At 34.7% G+C, this 20822-nt stretch overlaps 1 protein-coding gene across 5 annotated transcripts in view; it reads left to right on the forward strand.

Annotated features, from left to right (window-relative positions):
• LOC128234617 (tubulin monoglutamylase TTLL4-like) overlaps positions 1-20822 on the forward strand; it is a 50390-nt gene that overhangs the window by 12478 nt on the left and 17090 nt on the right. For all 5 annotated transcript variants that reach the window (XM_052948976.1, XM_052948970.1, XM_052948986.1 and 2 more), the window contains exons 4-19: positions 399-1644; positions 3536-3660; positions 4012-4224; positions 4706-4893; positions 5597-5791; positions 6299-6381; positions 6772-6900; positions 8247-8369; positions 8757-8855; positions 10002-10136; positions 13059-13199; positions 15591-15702; positions 16228-16306; positions 17972-18103; positions 18675-18748; positions 19154-19254. In XM_052948976.1, coding sequence (XP_052804936.1) covers positions 399-1644; positions 3536-3660; positions 4012-4224; positions 4706-4893; positions 5597-5791; positions 6299-6381; positions 6772-6900; positions 8247-8369; positions 8757-8855; positions 10002-10136; positions 13059-13199; positions 15591-15702; positions 16228-16306; positions 17972-18103; positions 18675-18748; positions 19154-19254 — 3175 coding nt within the window. The remainder of the gene's footprint in view (positions 1-398; positions 1645-3535; positions 3661-4011; positions 4225-4705; positions 4894-5596; positions 5792-6298; positions 6382-6771; positions 6901-8246; positions 8370-8756; positions 8856-10001; positions 10137-13058; positions 13200-15590; positions 15703-16227; positions 16307-17971; positions 18104-18674; positions 18749-19153; positions 19255-20822) is intronic.

Consider the following 20822-nt stretch of genomic DNA (forward strand, 5'->3'; position numbering starts at 1 on the left):
TCTGTTTCTCATTTTATTTGCAAAAGAAGATGTGGAATTATCATTTCACATCTGATTCGAGAGCAAAAATGCAAACTTGTCGAAACTACAACAACTAATGTATGATGAAATTCTGGTCCTTTTTTTTATATCAATATTTTTTCAGCAACCAATACCATTTTAAATGATGCCAAAAGTATATTGACTTTCCAGGAATCAATATCTTACAATTTATTACAGTTATTGCAGCTATCAAATAGCACGCTTATTTATATGTCTGATTCTTTGAACCAAGACAAATTATACCAATTATGCATTAAAACATAATGTGCATTTATATGGCTGTTTCGATTTATTTAAACTTTTATATAATTGATAGACATTTATTTAACTCTAAGTAACCATCTCTCTGTTTTCAGCAACTAGCACCCCTCCCAGCACCTCGACAACAACGAGAACGACATCTGCGAAGGGCCACAGTAACCCATACGCCCGTCCACTCAGTGCCAAAGATATTGTGTCTGATCTCCAGGGCCAGCAGAAGATCAAGAAAACTCCCAGTGCTTCTCAAATGCAATCTGGTCCTAATTCTCTGTTTAACCAGTCGGGGTCCCCTGGGACACCAATGTTTGGGTTTCCGGTTAACGCTTTTATGCGTCCACAGAGTGCCTTACGGAAAGATGACTCGGTGCTAAAAGCTGGAACCAAAACTGCTGTAACCAATGGAAGTGCCTCTTCAAAAGGAACAGGTGCTGTGAAATCCACTCCAAGGAAAACTGTACCTTTTTCAAAGTTAGAAAGGGAACCGGACTTAAACCAGACTTGTTTAGTGCCTGGAAAGTTGGAACGGGAACCAGATCTTAGTCAGACTGGTTTAGTGAATGGGAAATCTGGTAATTCTTCTGCACAATATATGAACCAGTCTACTTCAAAGAATCAATTTGGTCCTGCTACAAAATCTTCAATAAAGGCTTCGGAATCTGTGAAAGAGGCCTCAAGTAATAGTGTAACGTCTAGTCCGTCCAAAGTGGCTGTAGGCTCACAAACGCCTAATAGTGTTACTGCAAAAATTAATGACGGTGTGAATGGAATTAAACAAATACCCAACTCTGATGGTTCAGGGTCTAAGGCCGTTGGTTATGCTAAACCTGTTTCATCACTGCCAAGGCCAGGGTCGGCCGTGTCAACAAAGTCTATGTCACCAGACTCAGCTTTAAAAGTTCGGAACTTGAACTACACTCCCACTAAGCCTTATGCCGAAGTCTGCAATCCATCATCTATCAATGCTGCCAAACCACCCATATCTGCTACAACAAAAACACAGCAAACAAGTGAAACTATCATCACAGTAAAAACTGAACCCCCTAAGGGAACAACTTACATAGCACCATCGAATATCAGTAAATCTGTCAATGAGCCTAAGAGCGGTATAGGCTCTGGAGTTAGCAGTAGTGGAAGTTCGAAACAGTCAAGCGCAAGCAGCTCAGGGACCATGTATTACAGTAAGGAGTCTAAGGCGGACATAAAGATCCATGAGCAGCGACCCCCTGCTATAGGAGCGCCTGCTTTCCCCTCAAGGGGAACAGAGAAAGGCTCAGTCACTAATCTGACATCTGGCTCAGAAATTGAGGAAGCCGGAGATGATGAGTCAGAAGTACCATCTGGGTATGTGCCTTCACATGCTTTACTTAGGTCTAAACAAAAGGTTGGTTTCTTGTTACATGCCCTAAAAGTTATGGGTTGTCAGTTAAGTTTTTTTGTTGTTAACAACTTTCAAAGGGCATTTTTTGTTGTCATACATATTGAATTAAAAATTCATGCACTGGTACTGGTACTAGTACTGAAGAAAATCATGTTGTGAAAGAAGCAAATGTTTATTTTTGTAAATTTAGCAACTCCTTTTTGCATGTAATTAAAGAAAAAAAATACATATATATAATATATTTATATATATATATATATATATATATACAGTGGAACCTCGCTAAACCGGATCTCCACAAAACCGGAATCCTCGGGATACCGGACTTTTTTCAGAGTCCCGATTTTTCCCTTATACTTTTCAATGTAAAATAATCCCCACAAAACCGGAACCTTGGAATTCCGGATACCGGACAAAAAATCGAGAAAATTTGTTTGTTGTCAACGTAATTTTACCTCGCAAAACCGGACGTTTATTTGTTCAAACATGTCAAAATGATTTTGTGTATTAGGAATTCGCGAATCGCGTGTCACTCTGTTTTGACAGCCGGTGCGTCGTTAAATATTGCACCTTTGATGTTGTGATAACTCGATAATCGAAAATGATGATTCCGCTGTGGATTCACTGCCGCGCGATAATCAAACGTTAATCAAACTTGTGAAATTGATTGAGACATTAATTTGTTTGTTGTAGAAAATAAAGAACTAGAAACGGTTATTAAGTGATCATTTTGGAGGGTTGTTTTATCTAAAGACTTCTATGAGTGAATCAAATTAGAGCGGTGCTTTAATTAAACTATAAAACATACTTAACAAGCATTAAATTACGCGAGTTGTTTTATTTTTTTTAGACTCGGAAAAAAGATGATTATAAAAACGCAAAATTATGTTTATCACTTGTGCATGTGCTTTAATCATGTCTCAACCTCCGTCTAAACGTCGAAGAATTGAACTGTCCCTAGAGGACAAAATGAATGTCATTAGAGATTCTGAGAAAATCCCTAAGCCTACAATCAAGGTATGTTTACTGTATGAAATCTTTGAATTTGCTGTTTATTTTCAATTTCAGTTTAAATTTCGCTTTAACACTGCATTAAAATGTTTCATTCGATTTATTTCAGATTCTCGCTGAGCGCTGTGGCATCGGGAAATCAACAGTGGGCGACATTATGCACATTATGTATCACACTAGAAGCGTAAAGATACATGTACAATGTACATGTACAATGATATAAACTGTATCTGTAATGTACATTGATATATAAATGAATATACATGTATATTCTCTGCATTATTTCAAGTTACTTGAACCATCATTGATGTAAAATAAATGTTATCTTTATGTGTTTTTTTTTATTTTAATCCAATTTTCAACTTCCCTTTAAAGGTTAACTCAGTTAATATTTTGAGTAAACTTACTCCGTACATCAAATCCTCACTAAACCGGAATCCTCACTAAACCGGAAATTTTCCCCGGTCCGGACCTTGTGCGGTTTAGTGAGTTTTCACTGTATATATATATATATATATATATATTTATTTATTTATATTTTAGGCCTTATGAAAAAATATAACATTGAACTGAAGAAAATATAATAAACAGTGTGGGAAAATAATGTTAAGCCAGATCGCAATAGGCAACAAAAAAAAGTGAAAAAATTGTGTCTCATCCATGTGTGTGCTAATGTTTGCTTTGGAAATGAGATTGCTCTAAAATTTCAAATCAGTGAAAAGTATCAAATTTGTTTTCACTGATAAATCTCTATAAACCACCCTTCAGTGAGAGAATACATAGTGATGGCAAGGAAGTCCTGTTGGATAGTTATAAGCAATCGTAATTTCTACCTTTTTACAGAGAGCGTATGCCGGGTGATGGTGAGGCAAGCCTGATTGGAGATGAAGATGATGATGACTTCCCTGAAGATGAGGATGATGATATGGTCGATGACTTAGATGATGACTGCATTGGAGGATCAGACGGTGAGTACAGTGCTGGCTTAGCAGACTGTGTAGTTTTTGTCTTTGCCTCCATTTCTCAGATGTGAGGAAAAGAAGTCTTTGAAGAGTTTTGCAGATTGGCAATGGATCATCATCTAAACATATTAAACAAAATTATATATTTTTGGGCAAATTATAGAAATGAAAGCGGGGTATAGAGATAAAAGATTAAGACGATAACATTCATGGCAAGGAAAAATTGCGGTAAGGAAATTGGCGGTGATTAGCACAATCTGCAAAAAAACGCGAGGTTGGTAGTGTATTATTGCTAACTGGTTGTTAATAATCTGCTGATGTAATTGTAATACGAAACCACTTAATTTCTCTCCCTAGGTGAATCAGATGGCTACTCCTTTACGAGCAGCAGTCTGTCACGTCGTTCCAGCTCAGCCCACAAGCTGAAGACACGCCCCCTTAGTGGGGAACCAATCAGCTACAGCCGTCCCCAGACCGCGTCCCCTGATAGGACAGTGAAACCCGGTCTCTCACGGAGCATGTTCCCGAACATTCCACCTGTGGTTACATTTGTGGCTGAAGGGGAAAAAGGTAGCAGTTTTATGGGGTTTTTTTACAGTAAGGTCTTAAAAAAAAACAAACTATGTTTAGGGTAACCCGACAAAATATAATAACAAAAATAACATTATTATTGCTTACTGGGCCTTAAAGAAAACACCTGTATTTAGGGCAACCCATCCCTACCTGGCAAATCCCCTTGATGCTAGAGTTTTTTAGACCATAGTAAAAAAAAAAAATTCTTACTTAAATTTTGAACCTTCCTCTGAGCATTCTAAGCAATATCATATGCCTATAATGCTGGTTTAAATATAAACAAAATATTCAACAAACTTTTGGATTTAAAAGCTTATATAGTATACCTGGCTGAAGAAATTGTTTATATATATATATATATATATATATTTAAAAATCTAACTTTGAGTAAGTCCTGCAAACAATGAACCAATGTAGTAGCTGAGGGCTTGTGCTAATTTTGACCACTGATTAACCCCACATGTCCTATTATCCGCAGTTGAGCAGCTGCCCTGGGAGCATCGAAAATACCTAAAGTGGCGGCTTAGCCCGATCACGCCCAACGTGGTTAAACACGTTCTTGCCCGGTCAGGGTTCAGAATCACTAAACGTAACCATGACTGGCTGGGCTGCTGGGGGAAACACATGAAGTCTCCTGGATTTAAGGCTCTCAGGGAATACCAGAAGGTCAGTTTCCATTTTACATCTTCCTAATCAGCAGTTAACTGTGTGTTAATTTTACTACAGCCTATGGCAGAGTTTGCTTAACCTGTCTGGCTATCAAGGCATGTCCGGTAAAATTTGAATGGGCTGGTAAAATAAATGCAACATTTGCTATAGAAAGATAACAAATATTTCCTTCTGGTAAAAGCTATTGGATGTGTGTAATTATGTTGTAAATTATGACTTTATGTATGCATTTTCTTTCTATTGCACTTGTCCTAACCCTGTACAGGTCAAATCCATGTGTGTTTGATGAGGCCTTAAAAAAGTACTTCTGGTTCAGGTTACCTGACACTGCTTATGAAAAAGGTGCCACCCCACCTGTTTTTATTGACAATTGACCAGTATATTTTTTTTTAAAGTTGAAGTGTGTGTTTTAATGTGTTGTTTAAAAAGCTTTGAAGCTTATAAATACAGACGAGAACTTTTAACGCCATTCCCCAAATATGACAATACCGTTCTTACATAAAGCTTAATGTCTAAGGCCTTTATGCACATAAATTATAAACAGGAAAAACAATGTTTGCAGAAATATTTAACCTCAAGAACATTTTTTTCCAGACTTTCAGGTCTGCATCATGATTTTAATATTTATAGCAATTTTATTTTCAATTTATTTATGTTGGGTATATGAACATGGATTTAAAGCCTACTATCTTCCTTTCAGTTAAACCACTTTCCGGGTTCATTTCAAATCGGTCGTAAAGACCGACTCTGGCGTAATCTTTCAAAGATGCAGGTGCATTTTGGGAAGAAAGAGTTCGGATTCTTCCCGCAAACTTACTGTCTTCCTACAGACGCAAAATTGCTGAAACGAGCCTTTGAGGACGGGACTACGAAACAGAAGTGGATTATTAAACCTGTGAGTTAAGTTTTAGCTGTTAGTGATTGTCCCTCATTGTCCCTTATAGGCAAAGTGCACTTAGGTTAGGTAAGAGTTTCTTCTATATCTAATGGAACAGTATATACATAGTGGTCACTGGTTCATGCACAAGTTCCATGATCATAATTGCAATGCACTTCATGAGACCCCAATAAAATCTGTTTGTTGATAAGGCTGTTTGAAAGTCATTAACAGTAAGCTGTGTCCATTGATTAATAAAAAAATATATCTTGTTAAATCAACTACAAGGGTCTCAGATATTTGACTCATTGATGCATGATATACAGCTATTTAACAATGAGACTGTCCTTATTCCATGTAACAACATTCAAGTGTACCTTAGGTTCACTTGTATATAATGGTTAGTTTGCTGCTGGGAAATTGTCCAGAATAAAATTATTTCTTTTTCTTATGTTATCGCATACATGTGAATACGTACATATGTAACTTACAACTGAAAAAGAAATCCTGATTGTTATTTTCAAGCCCGCATCTGCCAGAGGTATCGGTATCAAAGTCATCAACAAGCTCACACAAGTCCCAAAGAAACGTCCAGTTGTTGTACAGAGGTATAAACTAATGAAGGATTGTTCTTTTCACAGTATGGTTCAATGTATTACACATGTATTTGCGTTGAATATGAACTCATGTTTTACATTGTAATAGTAAATACTTTGATTAATTTACCACTCAATAATTGTCGGTCATACGATTGGTTGACCAATATATAAAAAAAAAACATTACTGAAAATATTTGCATAATCAACATGGTTGTGGTTGGATAATCCACATGGTTGGATAGTCCACATGGTCGGATAATTCAACCTTTTTTCGAACATTAGACAAGCCACCTTAGACAAACAATTCAACAAGAATACAGATTATGTAGTGCATTTGTTAAAAGTGCATTGCATAGCAGAGGTTCTACTTGTACATATCTGTATTGTTTCTGTCCCCAGGTACCTGTCTCGTCCCTACCTAATCAATGACAGCAAGTTTGACATGCGTGTGTATGTGTATGTCAGTTCCTACGATCCACTACGCCTCTACGTGTTCGAAGATGGTCTCGCCAGATTCGCGTCCATGAAGTAAGCAAAACAAATATACTAAATGGATGTGAATACTTGGACGAGCACACACTGCTTGACCTTTTCAATTATTTTTTGTGGGGGAAATTTGACCGCAAAAAAAATCACCCGTGGCAGATGATGAGTTTAATTCTCATATCGGTGCAATATTGATTGGAAGTATGTGCAATCAAAGAGAGTGTGAACCATTAACTGGAATTGCAGCTGGTGATATGAGTTGGGGTTTTTTAAATCAAGAAGCTCACGTATATGGTCCCTTATGCAATAAGAAAGAACATGAACACATATACAACTGTGAACAGCCATCTAAGGACTACTCCATTTAAATAAACCTCTGGGGGGAAAGCACTTTTAAATTATCACCCCCCCCCCCCCCCCCCCCCCCCTGCAGAAGCAAATTTACCTTTTTGGGATCCAAATTAGCGAAAAAAGACACCCACCTATATACTATAAAAATAATAGCCTTCCCCCGGGGGTTATATGTTTTACTGGAATAGCCCTAATATTAATAATAATAAATGTCATCCACCCCACATTTAAAAATAAAATTGGATGAAAATCGAGCAATAAATTTATATTGGCCTTAGCCTGTCTTGCGAGCTGTTAAATGAGATTTGATCTATGAAGTTATCATTGGTAGAAATGAGGACAATATCTAGCAAGCCTGGTAAGATTCTAATTTATGTTAGGCTTGTTTAAGGAGCCAGGTAAACAGCATTGTAAAGAATCAAGCTTATTGATCCAAAATCTAGTTTTAATGACTGCATTATGTAGAGAATTTCAGATGAGTGGTCATTCAATATTAAATTTAATAACAGAGTTTTCTAAAACTGATAAAGGAGCCTTGTCAGTTTTTATCAATTTCAGTAAACAGATTTCATGAATTTCGTATGGTATGACCATGAATGTGAAATTGTGTTTATTGTGTTTATATCTTGAAACTGATTTGATTGACAGCATAATTTAAAGAAAACTTCTCTGTATTGTAAGAACATTTTCAAAATTTTCATTTATGACGCATTTATGACCTTTTTGTAAGTCTTGAGCCCTAAGGGCGGGGCCAGGGTCCTTAATAGATAGCGACATCATGCCTAATATTGTGAATTCACCATAATTGTATATTTCTGCCAAATTTGGTCCAATTTTCAGTCAAAAATAAAAGACAGTGACATCTTGTAAAAAGTTATAACACGAGTTAAATTTAAAATCTATTTAATGTTGGTGACGTCATTTATGATATAAAAAGTGTTATTGGTAGTGTAGAGTTTGAAGAAGTTGAGGAAATTCTTGTTCAGATTGGTTTGAATTCTTCAGTACTCACCAAAACCTTTATTGCTATTTCCCAGGTACTCTAGCTCCATGAAGCACCTGGCCAACAAGTTCATGCACCTGACAAACTACAGCGTGAACAAGAAGAACGCTGACTACCAGGCAAACTCCGATGATACAGTCTGTCAGGGACACAAGTGGTATGTGTAACAAACAAAAAATCGTGATTGCTGACCAATTTTTGCACTCGCACATTATATATACATTATAGATTTTGGCAGGTTAATAATGTGTGCTTTGTCACAATTTTAGCATTTTGATTTTCCTGCAATTTGAAAATAAATATTTGAAGTTTTTATGTTTTTTGATAGATAGCTTTTGAGAAAATGAGATTATTTTAGAGAGCTATATTTTCCATTTGTACAGTGAGAATTAAATCCAAATTATCTTGATATTTTTTAACAATTAATACAATCCTGTAGAATTATTTCCAATAGCTGATAAAGTTCTCATTGCGAAAACATTTTGGCCAATCTTTGTTAGTATTTCACTTAATATCCAAACAATCTATATCTTTTTATCTACAGGAGTTTGAAGGCTTTATGGAACTACATGAAGAGACAGGGCGTGAACACGAACGCTGTCTGGGACAGTATGAAGGACCTCATTATTAAAACCATCATCTGGTATGCATTTATCTCTTCATTGAAACTCTTGCTAGATAAAAAAATTATATAGATATGCTGAAGAGCCCTAATTGGAACTCTAGAAATCCCTCTTCAAATTGAATGTAGGACGCTATTTGTTTAAAGAATAAGATAATTGGAAAAAAAAGAGGCATAAAGTAACAATAAAAGCTATAGTAATGATTTAAATGTTATAGATTAATTTGGTACTCGACAGCAATTTCTTTTTTCAATAATTTTAAGTATGAACTAATTCTGACAGGACATTTAGATAAACAAATAATTTTTTTTAATAATTGAACATTGCCAAACGAAAGCAGAAGTAATGATACCTATCAAAATGAAGGACTGTTTTGTCTTTTTTTTTTCATTTAATAACATTAAAAAGAGTAATTACTGAAGTTGTTTTTCCAGGGAATTTAAAAACCATTTGAAAACATTTTTTGACCTAAGGTTATTTGAAAAAAAAAATGATATTAAAGTTAAGAATCTTAGACATTTTTTTTTTACTTTGGCAGTCACATTTTTAATTTAATGCGATATTTTGGGATTTTACCCTGTTTCTACAACTTTGTTCTGTATCGTGTTTTTGCAGGAGATTAAGACAATGGTTTGTCCTGGATAGTTTTATTAAAGCTATTGTAAACTTAATGTAATTGTTGTCGAAACATATCCGACCTACATATATATTTTATGATCTTTGATTATTAAAGCACATATAAAATTATTTTCATCACCACCACTACTCGTTTATTACGTAATTTGGTAATGATTTTGTTGTCATAGTTGTGGCATTGTTTCTCTGTGATAAATAGTTTAAGTGTTTATTTATTTACAGTAACAAAGTGCAATAAAAAATGATGTATTATTTAAACCATGGACACATTACTCAGACAAAAATCTTTCAAACAACTTTTCCCGAGATTTTGTGAAATCTACCGAAAGTTTTTATTATTAATACTGTATTCAGTAGTTTGGAAAACTATTTCACCGAAATAATTTGCTGTTAAAATGGCATTTCTCTTAAGAATTTTTTTTTCAGTATTTTTAAATTTTGAATTTTCATCCATGAAAACTGGTTTCAAAAGTTATTGTTCACTATTTCCTTGTCTTTCCAGCTGTAAACCCCATTCTTGTCCATTCCAGTGCGGACGGCCCAGTTAACAGCTTAATAAAGGCAAACTGTAAAACACGCTACTGCGTGCATGAGCTGTTTGGGTTTGATATTCTCCTCGACGAGAGCTTGAAACCATGGATACTGGAGGTCAACATTTCACCCAGGTAAGAACCGGGTCAGAATTACTCATATTAGTCATAAATAGTTTATTTTGAAGAGGTTAGGGCTTTTAAAAGGAACTTATTTTAAAAATAATGATGATTAACTTTTTTTGGCTGATAAAAATCAAGTTTAAGCAAGTAATTTGACTTCAACCTGTTACGCTTAAAAACATTTGGACTGGTTTTGGGTGTATTAGTGAGGTTTGAGTGACTTGAGTAATTAAATGCAAAAGGTGTTTACCTTGAGCTTGTTATAAGACTGTAAAAGCTATGGTAATTTTCTGCCTCTTTCTGGCTATTCTATTTAAACAAACAACCTACCCAAGGCAGGTAAAATAGATCAATTCTATTGAGGTTCAGGTTGGTATTTCTGCTATAAAATTGAAAACCAACTTCTACAAGCGAATGGTACAGTCTCAAAGTGCCTTTCAGGGTTGGGGTGTATGTTAAAGTGGAATAGCCCTATAATCATCCCCACCGAGATTTTGTGGTTAGCTATATTAAAAATGCTGTGTTTTAACCTTGATCTTGCTATTAAAGGCTGTAATAGCTATACTAATTATGCCCCCACAAAGTGGCGGCATATAGGGTTGCCCTTGTCCGTACGTACGTACGTACGTACGTACGTACGTACGTACGTACGTACGTCCCGAAGATTGTTTCCGATCTAATTCTTGAAAACCGTTTGTCCAATCCTCACCAAACTTTAAACACATGATTGTGACCATAATATCTTGATCAAGTTCGATAGTCATGGAAATCGCTTTAGTCATTTAGGAGTTACGGCCCTTTTTTGCCAAAAATTCCCGAAGATTGTTTCCGATCTAATTCTTGAAAACCGTTTGTCCAATCCTCACCAAACTTTAAACACATGTTTGTGACCATAATATTTGATCAAGTTCGATAGTCATGGAAATCGCTTTAGTCATTTAGGAGTTACGGCCCTTTTTTGCCAAAAATACTTCAAAAATATATGTTTCCAATCTAATTCTTGAAAAGTATGTGTCCAATCCTCACCAAACTTTACATACATGATTGTGACCATAATATCTTGATCAAGTTCGATAGCCATGGAAATCGCTTTTGTCATTTAGGAGTTACGGCCCTTTATTTGCAAAAAAAGACTTGAAAAATACGTCCCGAAGATTGTTTCCGATCTAATTCTTGAAAACTGTTTGTCCAATCCTCACCAAACTTTTAACACATGTTTGTGACCATAATATCTTGATCAAGTTCGATAGCCATGGAAATCGCTTTAATCATTTAGGAGTTAGGGCCCTCAGATTATCCTGAATAATCATTATGGCTTATTTTCTGTGACAAAAAATCGAAGTGGGGGCATCCGTGTCCTATGGACACATTTTCTAGTTTTCTGTCTGCGTTGAACATTCTATACAAATTTCATTTTAAATGAAATGCTTTAATGAAAATTCTTCTTTGAATAGATATATAGTATGTATGAGTTGCTTCTATCACTTTAGAGATAAATTAAGCCCGTGAAAATGCTATTGATCAGATCAAAAGCTAACCCCCAAAATGGTGTCTTTCATAAACACACGTTTTAGGCCTAAGTTAAAGAGCATTTAATTACAATGTCTTCTTTGATGTTTTTCCACTATCTGTTCAATATCAATTCAGATAAGTGCGAACATGATGATTTTAGAGATTTTAAATTAATTTACATACTTAATAGCCCCGATATATAAAGAGGCTTGTTGAAATATGTCTGGATATGGGATATGATGTACCTGATTACACTTTTTGCATGATTTAAATGACCTTGAAATGGATTGCATGAATGTTTTAATGTTTGAACAAGATTATTTAAGGCATTTATGATAGATTTGTTTTATAATGTATTTATAACAGGTCTAAATGAAGGTTAGTGAGTGTAAAGGCTTTTGATAAAAATAATGATTTCAGAAAATTCCTATCTGTTTTAATTGTATAAATAGCGGAAAACTGTCATCGTCTGCTTTGGTAGTACAGGCATTTGTTGTTATAAAGGAATTTATTTTATCTCCCAAATTATCCTGGGATTAAATTTTAAATCTGCTTTACTGCATTCCTTGGGCATTAAAGGGACACAATATAGGTTGATGAAAAAATGGTGTTAATGATAAAAACAAAAACAACAATATATAAATCATAGTGTACAATTCAAAATTATTAGCCATTAATTTTTTTTCATTCAAATTAATAGCTACCTGGCCACAACCTTTAGCACAAAAATATCTCTAAAATTGTTTGAACTGTACACAAATTGCATGCTTTTTTTTGTTTTGGTTATAAGAGTCAAATGAAAAAATTAATACTTCAACCTATATTGCGCCTAACTTTGAGTCGTTATTTCATAACATGATGGGTGCTGAGCTGGAATCTGAGAGTCCAAAGCATAGTTTTGGAGCACATATTACTTAAAAATCTTAAAAATAAAACATCCTTCTGATGCACATATTTAGGAATAATGGGTCCTCATTGAAAACAATAAATTCTAAAATTTACCGAAGATAATAGATAACGATAAATAAAGCATGGTAGTATGTAGGCAATATATTAAATCATATTCTGGGGAGAAAATTTATGTCAAATCTCTAGTAAATATCGGTGTAGGAATATTGTAGCATTTGAATCACTGGTTGTGTGAAAGCTGAACTTACTGTTTCCAAATATTTATTTCTGTAGCTTAATGAATCACTGGTTGTGTTAAAGCTGAACTTCTGTTTCCCGATTTTTTTTCAGCAACTAAATGAATCACTGGTTGTGTTAAAGCTGAACTTCTGTTTCCCGATATTTTTTCAGCAACTAAATGAATCACTGGTTGTGTTAAAGCTGAACTTATTGTTTCCCGATATTTTTTCAGGAGCTAAATGAATCACTGGTTTTGCTAAAGCTGAACTTACTGTTTCCCCATTTATACTTCAGCCTTCATTCCAACTCCCAGCTTGATATCAACATCAAGGGCCAGATGATCAAGGACCTTTTTAACATATCCGGCATCCGAATACCGGATAAACATGATCTGGTCCATAACCCTCCACAGACTAGTGGGCCCCCGGATCTTAGGTAGGTTTATGGATGTTTCAGCGGTGACAATCTTCACAGATTCTTTGAAAACAAGATTTCTTTGATTTTCGGATGATTTTTTTATATCTGGATTTTTAATTCTTGTCTCTCAGGTGAAAAAATAAAAACTCACCCATAAATCACTGGTCACAAATAGCTTAAGTTTTTCAAGGCTTGTGATTTGAGAGTTTTCATTTAGATATTTCAAATAGACCACCTTCGGCATAGTGTATATTTTGTATATTTTAAAACCCTTCAAGTACACATAGATTAGTTATCAGTCATGATTTAATGAGCTGACTGTTGTAATAGTGTGTCAGGACATGCATACAGTCCAAGACCGGAGACTAGATCAGGTTATTGTTATACTGGCATACATTTAAACAATACTGTTTACATCCTAATATTGACAAGACTTAATAATGTATGGGATTAGCATAAATGCAATCATACAGATTATGATATCCGATATGTAGATCATCTTGAAATCATTTGTGTTCATGACAAACAATCATAATGACAGCATTTATGAATGGTAATGTTATCAAACATAGCACTTTATTAGACGGTATTAATTGTCATAAAAAATGTGTTTGTCATGGCCTTCTTGGGTAAAGAAATAAGCAATTATACCTAGTACCTACTTAAGAGCAATTAGTATATTTGTTTATTAAGCATAATTCATTTGTCTTTGTTTAATTGCCATATTCGTAACAAGGGTGTCATGAAATCCTAATGAAATAATAATAGTGCCCCATTCGTAATGCTAAAACATGTACTCTACCAAAATGGGAAAACAAAACAAAACATTAATTAGACCCTAAATTTTTTTGGTATTGAAGAGAGTGTATTCTAAAAGAAACAATCTTGATCACATTCCGTTCTCTATCTCTATCTATTTTTAAAGCTTTGCTGTTCATTTTTAGTCAAACTTGGAATTCTCTAATTCAGTCAAAATGACACATCTTTTGCCAATCAGGATGGCCCGGGCCCTTCCAATCAGGATGGCCCAGGCCCTTCCAATCAGGCCAATCCTTGGGTGGTATACAATATGCAACTTAAGTTAATCTTAGGGTCATACATCATTGAGTTCATTCACTCTATTGGGCAGTTTTTAATAAAATTTAATCTGTATAGCTACATAGTTCTTAGATGCAAATAAGACCAATATTGAATACCAGCCCTGGCCCCATTCATAAAATGGTGAGGTTACAGTGAGGAAAAAATCCAACTGAATAATTCCTGTATAAAAATAGTTCATGATTGTTATGATTTTTACTCAAATGATATAAAAGTTACATTGATTTACTTCTGTATTTTGTTAATCTAAATGTTCACATTTTAATTAAAAATGTTTATGTTCATTGTTTGTATATTTGTTTGTAAATGCTATTGGTATGTAAGTACCTGAATGCATTATTAAAATAAATGGTAAATGGAATAAGTTGCCTATGAAAACCACGATGTCAGAATTGAAAACAGCTAAATTCTTGTTCTCTTGAATAGCCTGATCAAGTTTGCATTGTACAATATGTTAAGAAGAAATTAATATTCTTTTTGTTGACTTTGAGCATAAAAATCCTAAATCAATTAACCAATTTTGAGAACAAAAGAAACAAAAACTCAATGCTATATAAGGAACATAATGTATTTAAAAATTGTCACTTGTATATCTTAGTATTTGTGTGGTAATTGCTTAATTGATTAAGTGACCTGTATAATTGGGTTGACTTTTACCAGTTCAAATATAGGGCTATTAAATATCTACAAATGTGAGAAATTCCAATATTAATATTTGCCGAACTGGGTCATAGGGATTGTTTAACAGTTTCAACTACTCCTGGTTCATAAATGTATTTGCCCACTGTGTTGTTAATGCTTGTTAGATCGTTTTTGATCAGATAAGAGTATTTGAAAAAACGATTACTCAGTTTTTGTCCTAATCAATACACTATAATGAGGTACAAAAAGCAGGTAATTGACATGTTTGTGGACCATTGGAACACTGCGATAATCATCTATGGTTATGTAATAACTTTGAGGATAATTTGAAATGCATGTTCAATTACTGAGTGGTTTGAATGCTTGTTCATATTTTGCCCTTGGAAGTTGTTATATGTTTGACAGCTTAATGCACTTGTTTGGGTGCATATATTTCAAGTAATTATTGAGTTTAGCGAATGAAGACATTATTTTTCACGTGCCACAACTATTTTTCTGGCCTTGTCATGCGTATTGCCACATATATATATGTGCCACATATAATGTATGCATTATTATTAAGAAAAGAAACATAAATTTAGAAATAAAATATTCTTCGATCAAAAAGACAAAATAAAGATCTTTCTTGGGATGAAAAAACTTCAAGATATGCTTTTTGTTTGACTTTAGCTCGTACGTGCCACCCAATGATGTGTGTATTGACAAGCGCCTGTTCAGTCAGCAGTTGTCGGCGGATGAGCGAGCGAAACATGCATACTACTGTCAACGACATCAGGACGAGGTGGGCTAAGCAAGATAACCTACTTATCTTGTATTTACAAAGCTGATATTTAAGGCTGTTACAGCTCATTAATTAGCGAAATTTGCATTAAGTATGACTTGAAACTCCCATGAAATTCTATTGCTTGAGATATTAATTTACTTTTTTTAAATCATGTAATTTTATGTAGAATTTTTTGCTTTGAAGAATTAACATTTAGTATACTATATTGCTGTACACATTGATATTTGTTAATAAAATGTGATACAGTGGTCCAAACTCAGACAAGCCCCTAAGTTTGGCAATGGTCAAATGATTTTCGAACATGCATTAACTCTGGATTTTGATAAAGCAGGTCTTCTTAAATCGTAGGTACCAATCACTTTTGTGAAGGAATTTGGCTTGTTAATGATATAAGTCTGTTTTTCTGATGACAAAATGTTTATCAATACCCGTCTCTGACTAGGAGTTTTTAGGGAGTTTGTTTTTAGGGAGTTTCCCGCCACTGTAGGCATGCCTCTAAACGCTTCACATTCTTCCTTATAGCAAGTGCAGCAGTCGATCCTAGACATCCTGACACCAGACGATGTTCGATTCCTGACTGAGAGTATTGATGAGGACAGCCGTAAGTATAACCTTACCTATAGGTTATTGTTTATTTGGAGGTGTAGATGATAAAGATATGGACCGCCCAATAAATGATAACGTTATACTTATAATGTTAGGAGTTAACAGGAATTAACATACGGACAGCCAGCTGCAGATGAAGGACATGGGACATGGTGCTAAGGGAAAAAAGGGCACATCATATCGGATTGTGAAAAACTTGAAAATTATAAATTGTTCAGAAAATGTTAGCAATTTAGTCTTATTAAAGTAAGATTAAGTTTCAACTGCTAAACTGTTTGGATTGACATTATAATTAAGGATTATTGTATTTTTCTCTTGTTTATGCTGTATGAACACAGGAGGGCACTCAAGCTAATTCAATGAAGCATGCTAGCGTTTGTTTGGCATTTGCTTGCTTGCCACCGGCTTTTTCATACAGCATAAACGTACGAAAAAATGCAATTTGAATAATCGTTTATTATGATTAAAAATTAGCAGTATCTTCTGCAGTTGGGTATTTTTATGCCCCCAAAGGTGTGCATATTAAAATCGCACCGTCCGTCTTTCCGTGTGTCCGATAACTTTTGTCCGGGCTGTAACTTTCTCTTTTATGGACAGATTTTAAAATAACTTGCCACATGTGTTCCACATACCAAGACAACGTGTTGCGTGCAAGGACCGTGTCCCTACCTCTAAGGTCAAGGTCACACTTAGGTGTTTATTCACAATGGAATGCTGCATATATAAGGACATAGAGTATAGCTTGTCGTGTCCGGGCTGTAACTTTCTCTTGTATGGACAGATTTTAAAAAGACTTGCCACATGTGTTAGACATGCCAAGACGACATGTCGCGTGCAAGACCCATGTCCCTACCTCTAAGTTCAAGGTCACACTTAGTGTTTATTTACAATTGAATGTTGCATATAAGGACACAGAGTATAGTTTGTCGTGTCCAGGCTGTAACTTTCTCTTGTAAGGACAGATTTTAAAATAACTTGCCACATGTGTTTGACATACCAAGACGAGGTGTCGTGTACAAGACCCATGTCCCTACCTCTAAGGTGAAAGATACTCTTAGTGTTTATTCACAATGGCATGCTGAATATATGGACATAACAGTGTTGGTTGTCAAGTATGCGTGGTATTTTTTTATGTTCAGAGGCAATTTAAAATAACTTGTCATATGTATTTGACACGTAAAGGCAAGATCAACTTTTCAAGTACTGACCTTGTTCATAGGTCAATGTCACATTTGGGGGCATTCGTCACATACTGTGACAGCTCTTGTTTCTGAAAGAAATGTAATTGAAGACATACGTTTGTTAAAAGAATAGCTGATTTTTGTAAATGTCATATCATTGCTGATATAATGATGTCCCGCTAATCCAATCTAATCGCAATATTGAAACAAAAAAAGACATCATAACTCTTTGAGTGTTATACTATATAAATGTCAAGTTTCATCTATATAAATAATGACTAGACGAAATAAAATATTTTTATGTGAATGTCCAATATTGCGTTAGGGAAAACATGAGCTGACCAAAGTGTTTGAAAGCAGTGCTTATGTTGTTGCTACAATTTATATATCTCTTTGTTCATAACTCTAAATGTTTGCACAATAAATAAAAAAATGAAGAATACAAATGTTTAATAATAATATAGCGTAATCATTTTCAGGTAAAGGTGGTTTTCAGCGTGTTTTCCCGACCCCATCTACCTACAAGTATCTGAAGTACTTTGAGACGCCCCGCTACTACAATCTTCTCCTGAACCAGTGGGTCCAGAGGTTCAACCGCATGGAGCAGAGAGGTTTGAAGGCTTTATATGAGATAAAATGAAATGACCTTTTGGTTTCTACCCAAGGAAAATACTTCCAACATGATGCATATGAGCTGATAGCTGTTTTCGCAATCCTGCCGAAATATAATCCTGCTGAAATATGTTAAAGCTGCACTCTCACAGATTGAACCTTTTGACATCTTTTTTATTTTTTGTTATGGAACAAGCCAATTTATGTGAAAATGCATGGAAACCAGTGATATAAGACTGCTGACAAAAAAAACAGATCACACATTTTCATGTTTAAGTTCAAAAATGGATGTTTTATGCTTTTTTCATAAACCACTAGTAACCACTAGCCATTAAACATCAATTTTTGAATGGAAATATGAAAATCAGCAATTTGATCTTTAGTCAGCAGTCTTATATCACTGGTTAGTTGATATTTACGCAAAAATTGGCTCATTCCAAAACAAAAACTAAGAAAGTTGTCAAAATGGCAAATCTGTGAGTTCGAATATGACAAGATACAATTACTTTGAAATAAAACTAATTACTTTGCCTTGATGACAAGCTCTCATATGACAGTTGTATATAACAGGTATCGGGTTGTTGCAATCGCTGTGTGAGGAAGGCCTTCACTTGGACCTGTGTACAGAAAACCACAACCATCAGGTAACAGCTCTTGTGTAATTGAAGGTATTCATGCCATAAAGATCTGTAGGTTGCCGTAACTTTGCAAGAGTTTAATATTCACGAGGTTGCAAATTGAAACCTTACACAATATTTATCAACCTTTGTGTGTCCATGGTAAGATACTGATGTCATTTGCCATCATTTGTTAGCTTACCCTCAACAATCTTTATTCCTGATTCCCATCCTACCTGGTACAAGGTAATTGGTACCCATTATTTCACTATCTGCTGGGTGAGTAACCAGTTGTATCAGAATCAGAATAAGCCCAAAGTGAGGCTCGAACCTTCGACTTCCCACTCAGTAGGCAAATGCCCTTACCTTTAGGCCATAAAGGCAATATATCATGAAAAAACAACAACACATAGCTAGACATTTATTTTACAGTGGAACCCACCACATGCGACTTGCCATTCTTACCGGGGAGAGCGACTGTTGAGTGCTCCTGTCTCAAAACACGGCAAGGAGGTTGAAGGAATGAAAACAAGGTATGTATGAGGGGAATAGGCATGAAAAACATCGTCGTATACCCACAGTACTGTGCTTAACCCTGTATTGTGGGAAAATGGATGGCAAATCTTTTTCTCTCCCTTAAATTGCAAATGAGGAGATTCAGCTTCAGAAATTTATAGAATTTATATTAAGATTTAATTAAATAATCTTGGGATCCCAGTCAAAAGAGTGTAAAAAAAATGTGTTGGTGATTCGAGTATCACCCAAAACCTCTGTTTTCCAATTTCATTTACTTAATTTAAATGAAAATATAAGTTTGTCAGTCATGTATCCCACTGTTTGTGTATTGTTAACAGAATTTGTACCGTGGGTTTCGACGCTGTTTATAAGTCAAATATGGGTTTAGAAATGTCTCCCTTTATATGTATAAATTAGTTACGATTAAGGAATGATTATGACACAGGCTTTTTTCCCCCGGTGTTTTAAGATAATTACCTATACTCTTGGAATCAGGAATATTTCATAGAATTAGGAATTCTTCATCGATATTATTCTTTTTTTCAGAATTTCTGATAGGGTATTTTAATTCAAATTCAACATTTGAGAATAAAATGTACTTATTTGCATTGGAAACATCACGGAATATCAGCTATAAAAACGGCAGGAAAATAACCTGTGACCCTATCTAAGTTTAAGGAAAATAGAAATTTTATGAAATTCTAAACGTATAATGACACTGTTGCATATAATAACATTGTTTTACTATTTTGTTTGTAATGAAAACTTTAAATTGTGACATAATTATTGCTCATAAATGGGAAGAGGGCTCAATGTCAATTACTGTGCAGCAAGATATACAAATAAGTTTAAGCAGCCTATCCAAGGTCAGTAAAATTGTCAAAAATAGTGATTTGAGTATGCAATATTGAAGACTTGATTGATATATTGGCAAACTCAGAGATCTCGAATATTTATAACAAGTTGTCAATATAATAAGTATCCTCCTCTTATTAAATGGCTGTTTTGGTACAAATTAATAAATCATCTAGTGAAATGATTGCGTAGTTGGTGTCTAAAAGAATACTGTAAATTTTATTGAGACAATTTTATTGATCATTGATAAGGCACTTGTAAAATATACCAACCCCCTACAGAAGCAAATTTACCCTTTCGGGGTCCAAATTAGCAAAAAAAGACACCCACCCATATACTATTTAAATAATTGCCTTCCCCCCGTGGGTTATATGTTTTACTGGAATAGCCCTTTATAGGAAAAAATGGCTGAAGTGTTGTAAAGGGAGGTGATTCAAAAAAATAAAATGAATTTGATGCGATACATTGCCCAGGCATGAAAAAAGAAAATATAGAAATGTTTTGTGACCAAATGATGCTTAAGAGCTTGGATATATTGGATCAAAATACTTTCTTTTTCCTACTAGACTGGGAAGGTAACATCAACTATATTAATATGTCTAGATGTAGCTAACTAGTTTACAGTGTTTCTTACCGAAGTGACTAAGACTTTCTTTCAAACATTGCTGTGTTCTACTCTGACTGAAACAATTACACATGAACTTTGATTAATTTAAAAAAAAATGTTCAG

The sequence above is a fragment of the Mya arenaria genome, chromosome 1 (genome assembly GCF_026914265.1).
Source record: "Mya arenaria isolate MELC-2E11 chromosome 1, ASM2691426v1".
In the NCBI taxonomy this organism is placed as follows: Eukaryota; Metazoa; Mollusca; class Bivalvia; order Myida; family Myidae; genus Mya; species Mya arenaria.